Raw genomic sequence first — 19,390 nt, 5'->3', positions numbered from 1 at the left:
CGGTTACATTTATATCCTGCCTTTTTTCCTTGTCACAAGTCAGCTGCCATGGTTGGCCTGTTCCTCTCCATTTTATCCTCACAACAGGCCTGTGAAATAGTTTAGCTAGGGCGACCCTCCTGTATCTTTAACAGTTGTATTGAAAAGGAAATTTCAGCAGGTGTCATTTGTATATTCGAGGAACCTGGTGAAATTCCTTATTGGAATGCTAAGGTGGGCAGTCAAATGACATGTGGAATTACAGGTAAGCATGGTCTAGGAGAACAAAATGAAGTGGGACATAGGCTGATAGAATTCTCTTCCAACAACCGAAAAGACGGCTTTATACATGGACTTCACCAGATGGCCGACACCGAAATCAGATTGACTACATCCTTTGCAGCCAAAGGTGGCGGACATCTATACAGACAGTAAAAACAAGACTTGGAGCTGACTGTAGTTCAGATCACAAACTTCTTATTGCACAATTTAGAATCAAACTAAAGAGAATAGGGAAGACCCACAGATCAGTTAGATATGAGCTCACTAATATTCCTAATGAATATGCAGTGGAAGTGAAGAATAGATTTAAGGGACTAGATTTAGTAGATAGGGTCCCAGAAGAACTATGGACAGAAGTTCGCAACATTGTCCAAGAGGTGGCAACAAAAATCGTCCCAAAGAAAAAGAAAACCAAGAAGGCAAGATGGCTGTCTGCTGAGACACTGGAAGTAGCCCAAGAAAGAAGGAAAGCAAAAGGCAACAATGATAGGGGGAGAAATGCCCAATTAAATGCAAAATTCCAGAGGTTAGCCAGAAGAGATAAGGAATTATTTTTAAACAAGCAATGTGCGGAAGTGGAAGAAGACAATAGAATAGGAAGGACAAGAGACCTCTTCCAGAAAATTAGAAACATCAGAGGTAAATTCCAGGCAAAAATGGGTATGATCAAAAACAAAGATGGCAAGGACCTAACAGAAACAGAAGAGATCAAGAAAAGGTGGCAAGAATATATGGAAGATCTGTATAGGAAGGATAATAACTGGGATAGCTCAGACGGTGTGGTCAGTGAGTTAGAGCCAGACATCCTGAAGAGTGAGGTTGAATGGGCCTTAAGAAGCATTGCTAATAACAAGGCAGCAGGAGACGACGGTATTCCAGCTGAACTGTTTAAAATATTGCAAGATGATGCTGTCAAGGTGATGCATGCCATATGCCAGCAAATTTGGAAAACACAAGAATGGCCATCAGACTGGAAAAAAATCAACTTATATCCCCATACCAAAAAAGGGAAACACTAAAGAATGTTACAACTATCGGACAGTGGCACTTATTTCACATGCCAACAAGGTAATGCTCAAGATCCTGCAAGGTAGACTCCAGCAATTCATGGAGCGAGAATTGCCAGATGTACAAGCTGGGTTTAGAAAAGGCAGAGGAACTAGAGACCAAATTGCCAATATCCGCTGGATAATGGAGAAAGCCAGGGAGTTCCAGAAAAACATCTATTTCTGTTTTATTGACTATTCTAAAGCCTTTGACTGTGTGGATCATAACAAACTGTGGCAAGTTCTTGGTGGTATGGGGATACCAAGTCATCTTGTCTGCCTCCTGAAGAATCTATATAACGAACAAGTAGCAACAGTAAGAACAGACCACGGAACAACAGACTGGTTTAAGATTGGGAAAGGAGTACGGCAGGGTTGTATACTCTCACCTTACCTATTCAACTTGTATGCAGAACACATCATGCGACGTGCTGGGCTTGACGAATCCAAGGCTGGAGTTAAAATCACAGGAAGAAACATTAACAATCTCAGATATGCAGATGACACCACTTTGATGGCTGAAAGTGAGGAGGAGTTGAGGAGCCTTATGACAAAGGTGAAAGAAGAAAGTGCAAAAGCTGGGTTGCAGTTAAACCTCAAAAAAACCAAGATTATGGCAACCAGCTTGATTGATAACTGGCAAATAGAGGCAGAAAACGTGGAGGCAGTGACAGACTTTGTATTTCTGGGGAGGAGAGCAATGACAAATCTTGATAAAATAGTTAAGAGCAGAGACACCACACTGACAACAAAGGTCCGCATAGTTAAAGCAATGGTATTCCCCGTAGTAACCTATGGCTGTGAGAGCTGGACCATAAGGAAAGCTGAGCGAAGGAAGATTTATTTATTTATTTATATACCGCTCCCATAGCCAGGGCTCTCTGGGCGGTTTACAGAAATTCTAAAATTGAGGTAAAAACAAGTGTACAAAATTTAAAACTCTAAAACACAGAACATACACACATAAAACATTAAAAACCGATTTAAAAACTAAACATGTGGGCAATTAGGATGTGCCGCCATATGCCTGGGCAAAGAGGAAAGTCTTAACCTGGCGCCGGAAAGATAGCAGCGTTGGTGCCAGGCGAGCCTCATCAGGGAGATCATTCCACAGTCTGGGGGCCACCACCGAAAAGTCCCTATCCCTTGTTGCCACACTCCGAGCCTCTCTCGGAGTAGGCACCCGGAGGAGGACCTTAGATGTTGAACGTAGTGACCGGGTATATTCACATCGGGAGAGGTGTTCCGTCAGGTATTGCGGTCCCAAGCCATGTAAGGCTTTATAGGTCAAAACCAGCACCTTGAATTGGGCTCGGAAACATACAGGCAGCCAGTGCAAGCGGACCAGAGCAGGTGTTATATGGTCAAACCTTCTGGTTCCCAAAATCAATCTGGCCGCTGCATTTTGCACGAGCTGCAGCTTCCAAACCGTCTTCAAAGGCAGCCCTACGTAGAGCGCATTGCAGTAGTCTAACTTGGAAGTTACCAGAGCATGGACAACTGAAGCCAGGTTATCCCTGTCTAGATAGGGTCGTAGCTGGGCCACCAACCGGAGTTTGTAGAAGGCACTCCGTGCCACTGAGGTCACCTGAGCCTCAAGTGACAATGATGGGTCTAAAAGAACCCCCAAGCTACGAACCTGCTCCTTCAGGGTGAGTGCAATCCCATCCAGAACCGGGAGAACACACACACCCATCCTGTCAGCGGAATCACCTACTAACAGCATCTCAGTCTTGTCTGGATTGAGTCTCAGTTTATTAGCCCTCATCCAGTCCATTGTTGCAGCCAGGCACCGATTCAACACATCCACAGCCTCTCCTGCTGAAGATGAAAAGGAAAAATAGAGCTGCGTGTCGTCAGCATACTGATGGCAGCACACTCCAAAGCTCCGGATGACCGCCCCCAGCGGTTCAAAATAGATGCTTCTGAACTGTGGTGTTGGAGGAAAATTCTGAGAGTGCCTTGGACTGCAAGAAGATCAAACCAGTCCATACTCCAGGAAATAAAGCCAGACTGCTCACTTGAGGGAATGGTATTAAAGGCAAAACTGAAGTACTTTGGCCACATAATGAGAAGACAGGATACCCTCGAGAAGAGGCTGATGCTAGGGAAAGTGGAAGGCAAAAGGAAGAGGGGACGACCAAGGGCAAGATGGGGGGATGATATTCTGGAGGTGACAGACTTGACCTTGGGGGAGCTGGGGGTGGCGACAGCCGACAGAAAGCTCTGGCGTGGGCTGGTCCATGAAGTCACGAAGAGTCGGAAGCAACTGAACGAATAAACAACAACACAACAGTTAAAGCTGCAGGTGACCTGCCCTCTTTTAAATCTGGTCACTCTAGTATAGCTCTTGTACCTTTAACTATTGTGATGAAGAGGCAATTTCACCTGGTCCCCCATATATACAAATGACACCTGCTGAAATTCCCTTTTCTATGCAACTGTTAAATATACAGGAGCCCTGTCCTCCTTTTCATATGGTCACCCTAGTTTAGCCTGCATGTGTGTGTGAGTGAACCCCATCTACCAAATGGGTTCAGTATCTTGGATAGTGCCTCCAGAGTTCTGGCTGGTTGTGACCAAAACCCAGAAAGGCTTTCCAGTCCCACTGAAATTGGAGCCACCAGCCTCCACTGGCATGTAGGGTCATTCTACCTGGAGAAACATGGAGTTGTATTTTTTCTTTGCAGTTTATTTATTTATTTATTTATATAGCACCAACAATGTACTTGGTGCTGTACAAAATATACAAATAAAACAGTGATACCCTGCCTAGAGGCTTACAACCTAAAATCACATTAAAACATATGAAGGGGGAAAGGGGTTCACATTTGACAGGATATTCGTGTCTCTGCATACACAGATACAGCTGCAAGAAGAAAAGTTCTTCTTAGGTTTGATGGATGAGTTTGGCTATGAAATTCTCCTGCTGATTTTACGATGCCTTAGATATACCAACAACCTGCCTCCCAGGCTCGTAAAGCTTTCCCTGACTTCTGCCTGATAATGACTCCACAGGCCTCTTGGTCCCTCCAAAAAAGACAGGTCCCCCTTGGCTCCCTTCAGGAGCAATAACTCACCTGCCCCTTTGGAAGGGAGACGGACTTTGCCGGTTTTGGCAATATCTCTGGATCGCATCTCGGCTCATCTTGGCTCTCCGGGGCTGAGGCATGTGGGGTGAGGAGCCATAGGAGGGACGCAGCACATTATTCTTTTTGGAACATGGCTTTGACTGCCCAGTGGGGAAAAGATGAGTGAGCCCAAAGGTCCTGCGAACGGGCTTTTACAACAGTGCTCTTTCGCTCCTTAGACTGCTGACTCCTGCAGGTTTTTGGTGATGTTCCCACGCCCGCGTGCCCCATCTGACTTTGGCCTGTGCCAGCATCATGTCTCAGGAGACGCCGTTGCGATGGTTTTGTATTGCCCAATTTCCATTTTCAACATGCCCCATGCAGTGGTTCATGTGGCTGAAAGGTATTTCACAGCCACCTGGGCATGCAGAATCAGAATAGTGGGCAACCGGATACTGCAGGCAGTTTTGAATGCCTCGCTCTCTTGCTGAGACGTGTGACCAAGTCCCGCTTTGAGATTTCAAAGGGGGGGGGGAGGAGAAAAGAGGGAAGCAGCTGCTGCTGTTGTTTTGGGTCTCGGAGAAGCTCCTGCAACGTTAGCACATCAGGCATCCATAAATTAGCAGAATATGTTGACCGTGATGAAACGGGAAAGCTGCAGTCCTATGGTTCCTGTGAGCATGTCCCAGGAGCCGTGGGGTGGTGCAGAATTCCCCCTCTGCCATTGGGGAGGGAGATCCATCACAGGCAGAGAAGGAGGTCCACCTGTGGTAGGGTGGTCAATTGTGAAGGGCAGGCACTCATCCTGGCAGGCTCCCCAGCCATGCCCGGAAGGAGGGTCAAAAAATGCCAGCCGCTGCATTGATCCATATCAACCAACAAGTTCAGGAGCAGGTCTTTGGTAAAGCAAATGGTGTCAGCCATCCATTCTAGACCAGGGCACCCCAAAATACTCTCCATTACAAGGGACAATATATTGTTGCTGGGAAAATCCATTTCCTCCCAGCTACAGTGAGGATTACAGCTGGAGGTCGACTTTAATCTCTCCCCTGCTAAATATCTGTGCATCCAGCTGCGGTTAAAAGCACAGGATCCGGGTCATGTCTGAATCCTGAGAGTTTCATGATCTGTTGTCTGCTGAGCCCACGGTCTTGGCAAGACACTTATTTGTATTCCAGCTCTGTTATATTGCAATGCAATAAAAATGCTGACAAGTTGTCATCTGTTTCTATTGGCAGGCTTCCCGCTTTACAATTTAAATGATAAATGGGTTGAGGGGTGGGGAAGGGAGCAAGACATAGCTTTTGATCAGTTTTGTATATTCTGAGTTCTGCCTTCAAAGTGACCCTATTAAACTTTGCATTCATTGTCTTCTTACAGGTCTGTTGCAAATCATCGTAAAGATTACACGCTCCCTTTTTCCTTTTTGTGTGTCTACGAAAAGGCCAGCTTTCCCCCCACTCCAGTCTAATGGGTGCTTCAGCCCTGTGCTCAAGAGAGGAAGGTCAAGTGTTTCTCAACAGCAAGGAAAATCAAATCAACATTCCTCATCTGTTGGTAGGAACACAATGGATTCCAACCCCTCTGTTCCTCCTGTAAAGTATGGTGTAATTTTCTCTGTCACTTATAAAATATTCAAATGCCCTCCATTTCCAATATTCATTTTAGTGATTCTCAGGAGGAGAACAATCATGAACAGCTTAGGCAATGTCAATTTGAATATCTGTAGAAGTGAAGATTGCTGAGGAATTGGTGGAAACAATTTTGGGGGTCATCCCATGAAGCTGATTGATGGGAGATTCAGGGGAGGTGAAGGAAGATGAGAGGCAGTACTTCTGCACACAGAGCACAGTTAAACTATGAATTCGCTATCACGAGATGGGGTGAAGGCCACCAGTTTGGATGGATTCCCCTCTATTCAGCACTAGCTAGGCCTCATCTTGAGTACTGTGTCCAGTTCTGGGCACCACACTTCAAGAAGGATGCAGACAAGCTGGAGCAGGTTCAGAGGAGGCAATGAGGATGATCAGGGAAGTCTGAGGGGAGACACGAAAGCGTTCTTCAAATACTTGAAAGGTTGTCACACAGAGGAGAGCCAGGATCTCTTCTCGATCCTCCCCGAGTGCAGGACATGGAATAATGGGCTCAAGTTACAGGAAGCCAGATTCCGGCTGGACATCAGGAAAAACTTCCTGACTGCGACAATGGAACTGATGACCTAGGGAGGTCATGGCCTCCCCCACACTAGAGGCCTTCAAGAGGCAGCTGGACAACCATCTGTCAGGGATGCTTTAGGGTGGATTCCTGCATTGAGCAGGGGGTTGGACTCGATGGCCTTAGAGGCCCTTTTCAACTCTACTATTCTATGATTACAAGAGAGTTAGACAAATTCATAGAAGAGAAGGCTATCAAGGGCTACTAGTCCTGATAGCTACCAGTCCAGTTTTAGAGACCTGGCTGTTCTCATGTTTGTTAACAGAAATTGGGTGATGAGGGCCTGGTGTTCCCAGCACAGCTGGAGTATGGTATATTTTCCCTTATGGCCATTTCTTTACAGAGATGACCCTTCCATACACACCAAATTACAGTTTATTTTGGAATCCAATTCTATGAATAACAAATGGTCCTTCTAGTGCTCAAAGGCATTTGGAAATTAGAACATATTACACGGATAATTAACAGGGATAAATACTGGATGGAAAGGGGCGAAAGGTTACAAAAAATCAAAACAGCAAGAAATGAAATGCATCATTGTCGAAGGCAGCATTGCCTAACTAGTGCCCTTGAGATGTGTTGGACTCCAAGTCCCATCATTCCCAGCCAGGTTGGGCAAGTTGGTATCAGGTGTTCTGCCAAACGCAAGTTCCCAAATGCAGAGGAGACCACCTCAGAGCAGGTCAAACTCTTTGCCCACCTTCCCCCCAGCGTTGTCTCTTCTGACTAGCAGCGGTTCTCCAGGGCATCAGGCAGGTCCCACTTTTAACTGGCGATGGCAGGGAGGGAGGGACTGTCAGGATTGGGCCCAGCATCTCTGCAGAGGTCCCTCGAGAGGCCCTGGGAAAAGACTGAGAGTCAGGAAGAGGGTAAAGTAGTGGCAGAGGGACCAGAGCTTCAGACAGGCCGAGAAGAATCTGTCCAAATGCAGGCTAATTGGTTGGATCACAGCCTGGCCAAAAGCTCTCCATCTATGGAAACACAGGAACTTACCGGGGGGTGGGTGGGTGGGAGGTGGACAGACAGACACAAGGAACAGGCTTTGGGTCAAGAGCTTCGAGAAGAAAGGTGTTCTACAAGGTTGCCCCATCACAAGAGGTCTTTAGGAGAAGAATGGGAAACCCTCTTGTTTTGTATTGCAAACTCCAGGTAGCCTGTCTAGTAGTGTGTCTGCTGAATCAAAGATGTTCACACTAGGTTGCTGCAGGACAACAATGTCTGTAACCTGTAACCTGACTTCAACACACCGGGAGGGCTTGGGACTTCACAGGGCCCTTATTCCAGGATTTTCTGCTCTACCCCTGGGCTACAGCTCCTACCCATTGTGAATGGAGGAGGTGTGATTATAATTTAGTTGAGGTGATCTGATACAAGGCGGTGGAGCCTTCAAACCCAGCCCACCTGGGGTCTCAACCTGGCGCTCCGGAATTCCCCAGAGGGCCATTCCTCTATCCCCGGGGAGCATCTTCTTGCCCCTGACTGCCCATCATTTCCTGGCTTCCCAGCTTTTGTCAAGTGCTTTCCCCATTCTAAAAGGCTGAAATCCTCTCCTAAGGCTCAGTTGCTACTGACACCAAGATCTTGAACCTAAAACATGGTGGTGTCTTGTGTGTGTTCAGCCCTGCCCATTTTGCTTTTGGCTCCCTGCTCACCCCTGAATTTGGCTCTCCGGCTGAAAAAGGTTTGGCATCCCTGACCTGGTAAATAATGCCTCTAATGCCCCATTTAGTTGAGAGAACCATTGCTGCGTGAATGCCGTAGAGTGGAGACTCTCAGATGGTAGCCCGTGAGCTCCACTTAGGTGGTCCATGGTGATGACCTGTTGGAGTCAGAAGAGTCAAGCAGATCTGTAGGCTATCAAAGCCTTGGCAAATGTCCCACGATTTTCATAATATGGTGCCAGTGCTACCTAACTTTCCCTTAAAATTTGCCCACTTGAAGCGAGACTACAGTTCTTAAAGTATGCGTTATGCATGTGCTTTGATTCATAGTACACGTACACACACACACACACACACACACACACACACACACACACACACGTGGTCCACTGAGACTTCAAACAATTTTCAAGTGGCCTTCAGAAAAGCAAAGTTTGAGCATTTCTGCCACAGGGCCATTTTGCAAAAACCCTTCCTGCCCAATCCTCCCCCACACCCCGTGAAAGGAGAATGGGGACCACACCATGATTCCGAGTTATGTATATATTGTAGAAGTACATGATATACAACTTTGAAGTCTCCGATGAAATGCAGGTTGTGACTTTTTAGCTAGATCTAAACGACAGAGATACAGAGATACAAAAGAAAACAAATCATAATCCTTGAAGAAAATGGTCAAAAAAGAACTGTTCTTTTCAAGGCATCCTGACACAGTGGAGAAATATACTTTCCTATGGAGGAGATCTTGGCTACGACCCTTGAAATTTATGCCCATTTTTAATTGCTGGAAAAGAAGACGAAAAAGCGGAGATTCCTGCACCCATCCTCATGCTTAGTACAAAACTCCACCCAGTGTTCAATGTAAATGAACCAGATTTCATGAAAATAAAAATGAATGAAAAGTACGGCTTTTTTGCTTAACCATATGCAAAGCTTTTCATGCAGTTTTTTTTTTAATGTTACACCTTTTCCCATTGAAGAACATAAATCAGTGCAAAAACAACTCTTGGAACAGTTAAAAAAAAAGCGCAGTGCAAATGTTGTAATTGTCTTTTTTTCTTTTGAAATTTGGGTGTAATATATATTTATTTATATATGTAGAAGGAGGTAAATTCAGATCTTTTTCTCTCAATAGAAAAATATATTATGCGGTTTGAGACTTTAAATTTGGCCAGAAGAGTTAAAAGTCCACACTGTATAATAGATTAACAAGTATTTATAGACTTCTATAGTTTGTGTTGGTGGAAAATGAATGTGCCATGGATATAAAAGCAGGGGAGGCTAGAAAAATCTTAAACTCTCTTAACAACAGGAGAGCAACTAGCATTTGAAGAAGATGGTGAGCATCATAGGAGGCAAACGCTGTGCGGTTTCCCAGGGGCGCAGAATTCCATGTGGGTTATTACTGGGCATCCGGGGATCTTGGAGGAAAGTACTGACCTATTTAAACATTGTATCTTACCCTGGCATTTCTCTGAAATTTCAATAGGTTCATGATCAAAGAGCCAGCTGCTTAGGGTGGCCATGATTTCTACTTTCCAGAGGACAGGTCCTTTCTCTGAAGTTGAGGTGCTCCTCATGGTTCTGCACGGACTTGAGGTCCCTTCAGAGCGCACCTCTGAGCAGAGCCTTCACTGTACCGGCTCCTTATCTGTGGAATCCTCTGACAGGCAAGGATCCAGCCTTGCTTTGTTTTTGATGCTGGCCAGGGCAGGTTGGGAGTTGTAGGGCTCTTTCCTCCCTCAACATGCATCGGATTTGTGCCCTTCATGCGTGTACACACGCACACACTAATGTTCTTCTAGTCTCTTTCCTCTCCAAATATCCTAGATGTTGAATCTTGACTGCAGTGCACACATGCACGTAAATGCATGCACGTTGATGCAAAATGCTAGTGTAATGCTTACAGTTTCATCCCATTGTACCTTCCAATCCAGGTTTCTCCCAGAAGCCGACACAGAACAGGTAGAGTCAATGAACAGCAGGCAGGGAGAAGCCCTCAGCCACACATAATGCTGTGTGCATGAGAAGGGAGCTCTCAGGCAGTGGTCCTTCATGTGAGGACAAGGAGGTTCCAAGCACACACATGTGTCCCCGTTCCCCATTGTGAAATGTCAGCAGGGCAAAGGGAGCCACCCTAAAACTGCTGGGAACCCTACCGCTCAAGGGTAACTCATCGACCGGGTCTTATTCCAGGGCCAGTTCTTTGTCGTAAGTTTCGGCTGCTCTCTGTAGGAACTCAGCACACACACGGCAAGTGGAATATGCATTGTAACGTACATATGCAACACAATCGAGAATGTCATGGGACAGTTCCGCTTTTGCCATCAACAAAGGGCAAATGGGTTGGCATAAACGTCCGAGGGCAGAGGTGGCAAAAGTGAAGAGCCATGTCGCTGCTGCTCCTTCCATGGCTTGATCTCCACATCACTCTGGCAAGATAAGAAGGCAGTGGCCAAGGGTGATGCAACCGCAAAGCCACTTTGGCCAGGATCCATGGCTCGCCACTGGGGAGGACATCTTAAGCTCTGGCCAGGGCACTGCATCAAGGAGACCCTCCACCTTTCTCCCATGCCTGGAGAAGCCTGAATGTCTCTGTGATGTCAAGCTGACTTCAGGGACTTGGGAGAATGGCAGGAGCTCCCCCTGAGGTGGCACAGAGCCTCAGAGGCACGTGGAGAGGCACAAGGCGTCCTGCTGTTTTGCAACGGGGCTTCCGGATGGACAGGGCTCCCAGTACTGCCAAGCAGAAGGCTTCGTGCAGCAATGCCGTCTTTCCCTCAGGATGTTTCTTTTTCCCCACCTTGTAAAAAATTAGACTGAAGAAGTGCTGTGGATGCGAGATGGTTGCAAGTTGGAGACAACGTCATCTGGTCCCCTGTAAAATTTGGTGAATGAGACCAAGCAATGGTGGCAGATAAACCTCATCCGGTGGCATCCTGAGTGTCCAAGGCCTGTTGCAATGGAAGGGACACTGCCCGGGGTCTTGAGCTCAGGGTAGTGCCAGAAGACCCGGCCACCATCTTCTGGATGGGAGCAGTAGAGTCATGGTGAGAACGCATGTTGGCTGGTTACCAAGGCCAGCCAGGATCCATTGATCCTTGTGATTAGCCCATGCCCTCCATCATTCCGCAGGGAAAGTGACATGCTTCGCTCACCCCAATTTTCACGATAAGGATTGGTCTCCAAGCTGCCACTTTGTTGACGGTTCTGCTCTACTGGCTACATGCTGCATTCATTCATGCAACGGTCCTGGCCATGAGTGATTTAAAAGCACAGAGGGTGTGTGTTTCAAGATGTACTTGAAAAACAAAATTGCTCTATAATGTTATCAGCAGTTCAAAATATGCCTCCACTGTGGGAGTGTACAGGCTGCTACTCACTGCACCGTGCCTTAGCGTTCACGTGCAGTGCAGTGCTGGCTCCGGGTTTTGAGGGCACTTGGGCGAGACACCCTCAATGGGTGATTCTGCCTTCTCGACGTCGTTGTCATCAGCTGCTATTCCTCCTCATCCCCTCCTCATCCCCACGGCTACCTTTCACTTGCTTAACAGGCAGAGAGCTAATGATGAAGTAGGCAGTGGTATCTCCTCCAGCTCCTCCTTCTCATGACATCCGTTGTCTGCACAGGTGGATGAGCTGGGGGGGCTCTTGTCCATGGGCCCCTGCTGGGGTGTGGGCCCTTGGCAGCTTCTGGCCCTGCTCCTGTGCTTCCATTCACCTGCATTCATATGAGAGCCAAGGTGAATCCACACCCACCATCACCTCCACATCCCACTCGAAGACTGAACTTCTAGAAGATGCCAAAGCCCTGAAGAATGGCAGTGCTTAGTGATTCACGCTAATATATGGTAACAAGGCATCCCCCCAAGGGTAAAAACAAACAAACCCAGGAACGAAATAGTGACTTAACACAGATAGAGAAGAAAAACAATGTTGTTATTGACTAAGTTTATATACTGCTTTTCTGCCAAAAATGGTGCTCGTGATATGGACTGGCCTTGGTTGGACGATGATGTTAATGATGTTTGAGGGAGTTCTCCAGATTTGGAATCTCAGCAAATACTTGATTTCATGGCTTAGAGACTGCCTTGTAAGAGTGGGCGAAATCTAGAGCTGTGTGAAAATGGCTTTTCAGAATTCTTCATTCTATTTGCAGAGAAATGTCTACCTACATGGAATTTCTTCAGGAGGCCAAGAAATTCCCTAACAGTGCTCAGGGCTGAGGCTCTCCATGATCAGTGGCAGTCACAGCACTTCTTTCTTCCCCACACGGTCTTGTTGTCATTGTAGCTGCAAGTGGCGACAGCAGCAACTGTGTTGGCTGCCTGGCCGCCATTTTGCATCCTTCGCAATGGCCAGGACCTAGTTTCATTCTGGAGCATTGTGGGGTAAAAAATGGTTGCCAGCACACAAAAATGGGAGCGTATTCAGAGAAAATTCTGTAAGGTGGGTTTCTTTTTCTTGGGGTGTGTGTGTGTGTGTGTGTGTGTGTGTGTGTGTGTGTGTGTGATAGAAAGAGAAAAAGAAAAATCTCAGAAAATGTTCTCAGAAAACAATGTTGTTTGAGAAAATCCTGTTCAACTCCAGAGAAAACATCAGAGAGGCCAACAATGTGGTTATTTCTATTACAAGCAACCTGCGTCAGGCGAAAGGGTGATGTTGGTGTGGGATTGTTGGCTCCTCTCATGGGGCGAATCTCCTTCTTCCAAAATGGAAACATGATGAAATGGAGTCATAATGAAGCAGCAGTAACGTAAGAGCTGCCCCTAAGTGTCCCACTAAAGGCAACACGGTGGGACAACTAACCTTTTACTGGATTTCTACCCAAAGAGTGTAACCTGCCTCTCTCTCTGCTGTGTTGGGTGATTATCAATGCAACAAAGTCATACCACTGGTAACCCAAACAATTTCCAGCACTTTTGTTTGTGAGTATTGCTGTATTTCTTCACTCCCCCCACTCGCTCTATTGCTGACGTTCTGTGCCAAATGACAATTTTAAACTTGCAACACCTTTAAATCTGGAAAATCAAAATAATAATAATAACCCTGTGCAAAATTTACATTACCGTTGATACAAATCTTACAAGGTCAAGAAGTTTAAGAAATGTTCAAATCAGGGGTCAGTTCACTACAAGACGATCCCGTTGGTACATAAAAATGTAAAAGGAAGAAAAGTCCTTAGAAACCTGCAAAGCCAGTTTAAACAAGCTTTAAAAATCTACAGAAACTGAACTGCTGGCAACTTCCTAATCATTTGTTTAAGAAAAACTCAATGGCAATTATTGAGTAGGATTAAGAAATGCGTTGAGAGAACAAACTGAGCGGTTGATGTTTCCCCAAGCACAGGAGTTGCTGAGTGGAACCTAGAGGCGGTTTCACCTGGCCCATCTTCCAACATAGATTTGGTGGTATGTCTTATATAGGCACAATCTCCTAAATATGCATCCTTAATGGGAATGGTTCCTCCAGGCGTGGTTTGAAATGACAATACTTCCTTTCATAGCTGGTTTTATTTCACATTTAGGAATAGTGTTATTTCTATCTAATGTTCTTGCTAAAAAAAAAAAAGTCTATTTAAATTTCTGAAATACTAATATATAAATATGGAGCCTTCCTCTATCATACATAGCATTGAATGTCAATCCATTGCCAGACTGTAAATCCTACTTCAAAATATCTCCAGTGCCCTCTTAATATTTTTTTTATAAAGAAGCAATAAAACTGTACATTAAAAGATACGAAGTTATTTGTGAGCTACAAAAGTAGGTCCCTACCCTTTGTTAATAACTTTTGAAATGTAAACAAAGAGGTTCAAGTATAAAAGTGAGTTACTTGTGACTTGGCAACAAATTTTGGCACCTGATGTTTTGGGTTCTAGGTCCTTTAAAGACCTGTGCAATTGACCCAGTCAGCCAATGTTGTGACACTGAGATCTTTTGCTACCATATATCGCTGGTGAAACTGAGCTCCCTCGTGGATAATGGCAGCAAGGGATTGTTCCGGTGAAATTCTTGAGCGTCTTTCATGCCGCTGTTCAGAGGTAGCTGCCCATTGAGGAGTGTCAGGGGGATGTTACAGTAAGTGTGGTGATTGCTGCTTATGGCAGCGAGCGGCAACGTTGCAGATTGCACGTCGTATTCGTATCCTCTGCAATAATGTCTCGCCTGCACCGGATCCGGTTGCTGATAATCGCCCAAGTCCACCTGCGATGCCACCAACGAGGCAGAGGTGTCTGTCACGGCGATGGAAGGCACCGTGTGGAGATCCCCAAAAAGGCCCTGTTCGGCGGAATCCAGGACTTGTCGCCGAGACAGGACCTCCTTTTTCTTGGCAGGCATCTCATAGAGCAGGCGTTTCCAAAACTTAGAATTCAGCTTGCTGCTCTTTGGTCCGTTCCACTGGATTACCGAGGAAAGTTTAATCGTGTGCTTTAAAGCTTCCACTTCTTGGTAATTCACTTTGCCTTTCAATTCGGGGCACTCGATGAAAACCACTTTAATTTCTCCACTGACAAGCAAGTTGTGGAGTCTGTTTTCCATCTCAAAAATGCTCCAGCCCCTTCGGAGTACATAGTCCGGCGTTAGGACGATAATGACCCTGCGGCTTTGTTCGACGCACCTTGCAAGATCTTCAAGGTATGCTGTGAATTGTAAGAAAAGAAAGACAGTAAAAAAGAGAAGTACGCGCACTGTACAAAGAAGAAGTTAGCCTTGTAACGGACTTAGGGGGAAAGCCCCGCCCTCCTCCTTAGCCAGGGCCACAGACATTATTTCCTGCTGAGAGGTGCCGTGACCCTCCAGCCCATGACAGGGAGCTTCTGATCAGGTCATGGAGATGAAAGGCGCATGAGTAAATTTGCAAGATCCAAGTTTTTGTCTTGGTGCAGAATTTTGGTTTGGGCTGCAATCCTATACCCACTTACCTGGAGTAAGCCCCACTGAACTCAATGGGGCTTTCTTCTGAGTAGACCTGCATAGGATTGCACTGTCTAGTTTGATTTGTATTTTAAAGCCTAGGGGTATAGATTGAGACAGGCTGGCATACGCTGAGGCAGACCAGCTCAGACAATCTGCTCGTCTGCTTCTAGGACTGATGCATAAGAGGACGGAGATGTTTCGAGATGTGCTTATTATTATGGGTTACTGGGCCATCCATATGCAGAAAGCCTCTTTTAAATACCCCTTATGAGCTGCTTTTCAACCTTGCCTAGGACTGGCCACATGGAGGGAGATGCTATTGACTCTGATATCATCTCAATCTATAATTTTTTAAATATGAAATAGACTGAAGGGCAAAGAGAAGAGACTGGAGTATTTCCAGTTCACTTGGGGGTGGTTGCAGACCAAGGGCTCCTAGCATCACTACGGGGATTAGAAGGCATGGTGCAGACCTCCTGTTTTTTCCTCCTTAACAGGAAGATGGAAGAAATTGGGAGGGTTACGGGCGGAAGGCGTAGTAGTTTAGCCCCCTGGTAAAATTCCACGAGGGAGGGAGGGAGGGAGGGAGGGCAAATGGAAGCACCCAAAGTGCACAAAAGTATTATCCCCTGTTGCTGCTGAAGGTGTTTACCCCTCTTTCAACCTCACACAGCTTTAGAACTCAAAGGTATGGTTTTAGGTAATACCTGCACTACAAAGCTATTTTGGTTTTATAGCAGTCTATCAATCACTTCCTCTCCCCTGCCCCAAACCACGGAAATTGTACTTTTGTCAGGATGCTGAGGATTCGAGTACAGATTCCTAGCTCCAACTCCACAAAAAAGTAGAGTTCTCAGGCAAGAGGAGGCGACTCGTAAACCAATTTAAGGATGCAACGCAGACCTCTCTTCAATGGGGTGGTGGTGGTTGTTCTCTTCTTTTCATAGACTACGGAATTCATTCAAAACCCTTGAATTCAAAATTTATTCAAAAGCAATGGGGGCAGGGGAGGAAAGGAAGAAACTACTTTGGGTGACGTTTCCGGTATGCACAGCACAGACGTATGGAATGGGGCCCCTTAAGAGCCACTGCACTGGGCCACCTGCGTTTTGTGACACTTCTCAGAAGGTATTGGGCAATAATGATCCCCACACAAGCCGTTGCACTGGTAGCCTGGCTCGAGGGAAGAATTGGCTAGAGGCAAGGAAAGCCAGGCAGCCCAGGCCCCTCCCCTTCCACCCACACCCCCTGGCTGAGAGGAGGACTGGTCAAAGTCCCACTCGACTTACTTCTTTCAACTCTCCTTCCATTGGAAGATAGGGGCACCAGTTGGAAGAAGAGCCTGCAGAAGAAAGAGCACATTGGAGGAGGCGTTCCAAGTGGAACTCATCCCATATGCAGTGAGGTTGTGTGTAGGCTGGCCAAAAAGCAGGGGGTCCTGGGCCCACCATAGTCGACCCTCCAGCGATACAGTGGGTTGGATCGAGGATCTGTACAGCTTCAGTCATGATGGAAAGTCCCTCTGCCCGGTTTTGGGGGATAGCCCCTCCCCAGCCACTGCATTTAGCAGGGTCTCCTGGCTCTCTCTAGCATTTTCAGGGGGCTGCCTTGGCAAGAGGGGAGTAGTAGTGAGGTCCACTTCCATCAACGCAATGGGTCCAGCATAAATCTGGATCCAACCCATATATAACATTTTGCAAATTACTGATGCGGCAGATGCGTAAATGGTGCACTGTCATCTAGATCCATGGGGTCAAGTGTAAATTTAATTTATCACAAAGAGGGAGGCGGGGGAGAAAAATAATGAACCCAACTGAGCTCCACAGACTTTTAGAATCAGTTCTGAAGCATGGTTGGGCTTGCCATCCAAGCCCTGCCTTTGATTTCGGCGTGGGTGCGTGTGTGTGGACTCCCCTCTGCATTCCAGACCTGCCTGTCAATGAAGTGGGCAGCGATCCCCCCCCCCCCGCCCATGTGGCAAGATGCAGAGCCAGCGGCCCACATGGATCAGGCCCGCCTTTTCTCCCCAGAGAACCGACGCGGCTTTCAACCAGGGATGGAGAAGACTCAGGTCCATTCGGTTCCTCATTTTTCCTGCATTAAGTTCATTCCATCCCTGTTTCCACATCAGTTCGTGATTTCCAAGAAAAGTCTAAATGAAAGATTTGCACTTAATTATCTAAATTTATCTGACTTTAAGTATTTCCAACTCTGCACATATTTTTTTCCAAATATACACATGGGGTTTTTTGCAAGCAAATGTAGAACGGGGCGCGCTTCCTCTCTCACACACATCCGTGGAAAGCCCTTCCCAGAGACGCTTGCCTGGTCCCCAGACATATTGCTGCCTGAGGCAAAGGTCCAGAAGGTGCCCCCCCTCCCGTTCCAGGTCCAACAACAGACTGGCCTGGCAGAGCCTTAATGCTGAGGGCGAGGCAGCATCCTGCACTGGGCCTGAAGGCAGCAGACTAATGTAGGAGGCACAGAGCAGAACAAATGGCAGCAAGGTCTCTCCTCCAACACCTTGCTGGGCTCTCCCACCATCTGCCGCCTGAGGTAACAGCTTCACTCTGCCTAATAGTAGGGCTGGCCCTGGCAGAATGAGCCGGTCACCTCAGGCGGCAGATACTGGGAGACAGCAGTGAGAGGTTGGAGGAAAGGGCTGTGTGCCGTGTGGCCAACCTCATGCCCCATAAGCTATTCTGCTGCCTTAAGGTGCAGTAGATGATGCCGTCACATCACTAGTGCTGAAGACGTCCAACAGCCACTCTGGTTGGGTTTTGAACATGGAATGGAAGGGGACGGCGTCTTGTCTTTTGCCTCAGGCAGCAAAATGTCCTGGGTGAGCCTTGTGGAGCATCCCTCAAGAGGATACTGAAGCCCTGAATAAGAGCCCTCCCCATGGCACGCTTTGCTTGAAGGTCCCCCTTGCTCCGTGCTTCACGGCAGAGATTATGCAGACTGGCTTGCTTTAAGAATGCACTGATCTAGCCAGGCACGACTGCATCACCAGATGCTGCGCCGGCCTCAGCATCCAAGGCTGCTGCCCAGCGTGCCTTTCCCGGCAGCTGTGGCGTCCTTCTGCATCGCAGTCGGAAGCAACAGCTCACAGACTCCGCTGCTCTTCTCCTGGCCGGGCACCTGCCCCTGAGGGGAGCAGGTGGAACTGACACCCTCGTTCACCCTCACCCGAGCCGAAGCCAGGCGCCACCCCCCCAAAGGGCACCAGGAGGACGCGCTTGCCGGCTTGGGAGGTCAACCCTAAAGGGCACCGCCTGACAAGCGTGCCCTTTCCTCTCTGAGCAGCCAGCACGTCCCTGGTGTGCGCGAGAGGGCAAGGCCTTCCTTGGACGAAGCACTCTCTGCGGCAGGGAGAAAGGGCCGGGGCCTGTCAGCCCTTCTCCACCTCATCATTTCAGCAGGCAAATGGTTTCTCTTAAGAAAAAAAAAGAAAGAGTTTGGCGCCGTCATCTAGCAAAAATGTCCAATATCTTGTTTTAAACAGTGCAGACTCCCCCCCCCCCAAACTGGTGCACTGGACATCAGCTCCCATCAGGCACTGCCAACGTGGCCAGGAATGCTGGGAGTTGTAGTCCTAAAAACATAAGTAGAGCCATCCTGGATCAGACTCAGGTCCATCTAGTCCAGCATTCTGATCACCGCTTCCTGTGGGGTGCCTGCAAGTGGCACAGGAGGACAGTGGCGCCCCCCCCCGCTCATGTTCCCCAGCAACTGGTGTACATTGACATCAGTGGAGTCTAGTGGCTCTGATCTTGGTGGGGCTGCGATTCCATTCTGGAGTCCATTCAGAACCAGACAGACTGCTAAAGGAGCTCTCCAGGGTGCGGAACCCTTTCCCTAAAATGGCACCTACTTCTGGCCATGAATGCTAACATTTCCTTCAGTGCCTGGATTTTCCCATAACTGGACCAAGGGAGTAAGTTTCCTGGGCTGGCTGAAAGTCTGGGCTAAAAACAGTCTCCCTCGGATCTGTATCCAGGTGTGGGGAACCACCAGGACTGCAGGACAGGGCCGGTTTCCCCAACCTCGTGCCATCCAGATGTGCTGGGGAACAACCCCATCACCCCTAGCCCAAGAGTTTGTCTCAAACCTCTGTTAACAGGAGGAGGAACATTGCCTTGGAAGAACGAGGTTCTATTTAGCTGTCGCAGCTCAAGGCCCATCAAAGACTGTCCTCCGTGCAGAACTGTGTGGGC

At 47.4% G+C, this 19,390-nt stretch overlaps 1 protein-coding gene across 1 annotated transcript in view; it reads right to left on the bottom strand.

The window, feature by feature from the left end:
• Positions 1–14,195: 14,195 nt before the first annotated feature.
• IL1RAPL2 (interleukin 1 receptor accessory protein like 2) overlaps positions 14,196–19,390 on the bottom strand; it is a 385,158-nt gene continuing 379,963 nt past the window's right edge. The window contains exon 11 of the mRNA XM_063141726.1: positions 14,196–14,896. Coding sequence (XP_062997796.1) covers positions 14,196–14,896 — 701 coding nt within the window. The remainder of the gene's footprint in view (positions 14,897–19,390) is intronic.

This window comes from Elgaria multicarinata, chromosome 15 (assembly GCF_023053635.1).
Source record: "Elgaria multicarinata webbii isolate HBS135686 ecotype San Diego chromosome 15, rElgMul1.1.pri, whole genome shotgun sequence".
Classification (NCBI taxonomy): Eukaryota; Metazoa; Chordata; class Lepidosauria; order Squamata; family Anguidae; genus Elgaria; species Elgaria multicarinata.
The sequence above is the reverse complement of the archived record's forward strand: the minus strand, read 5'-3'. Positions and strand labels throughout refer to the sequence as shown.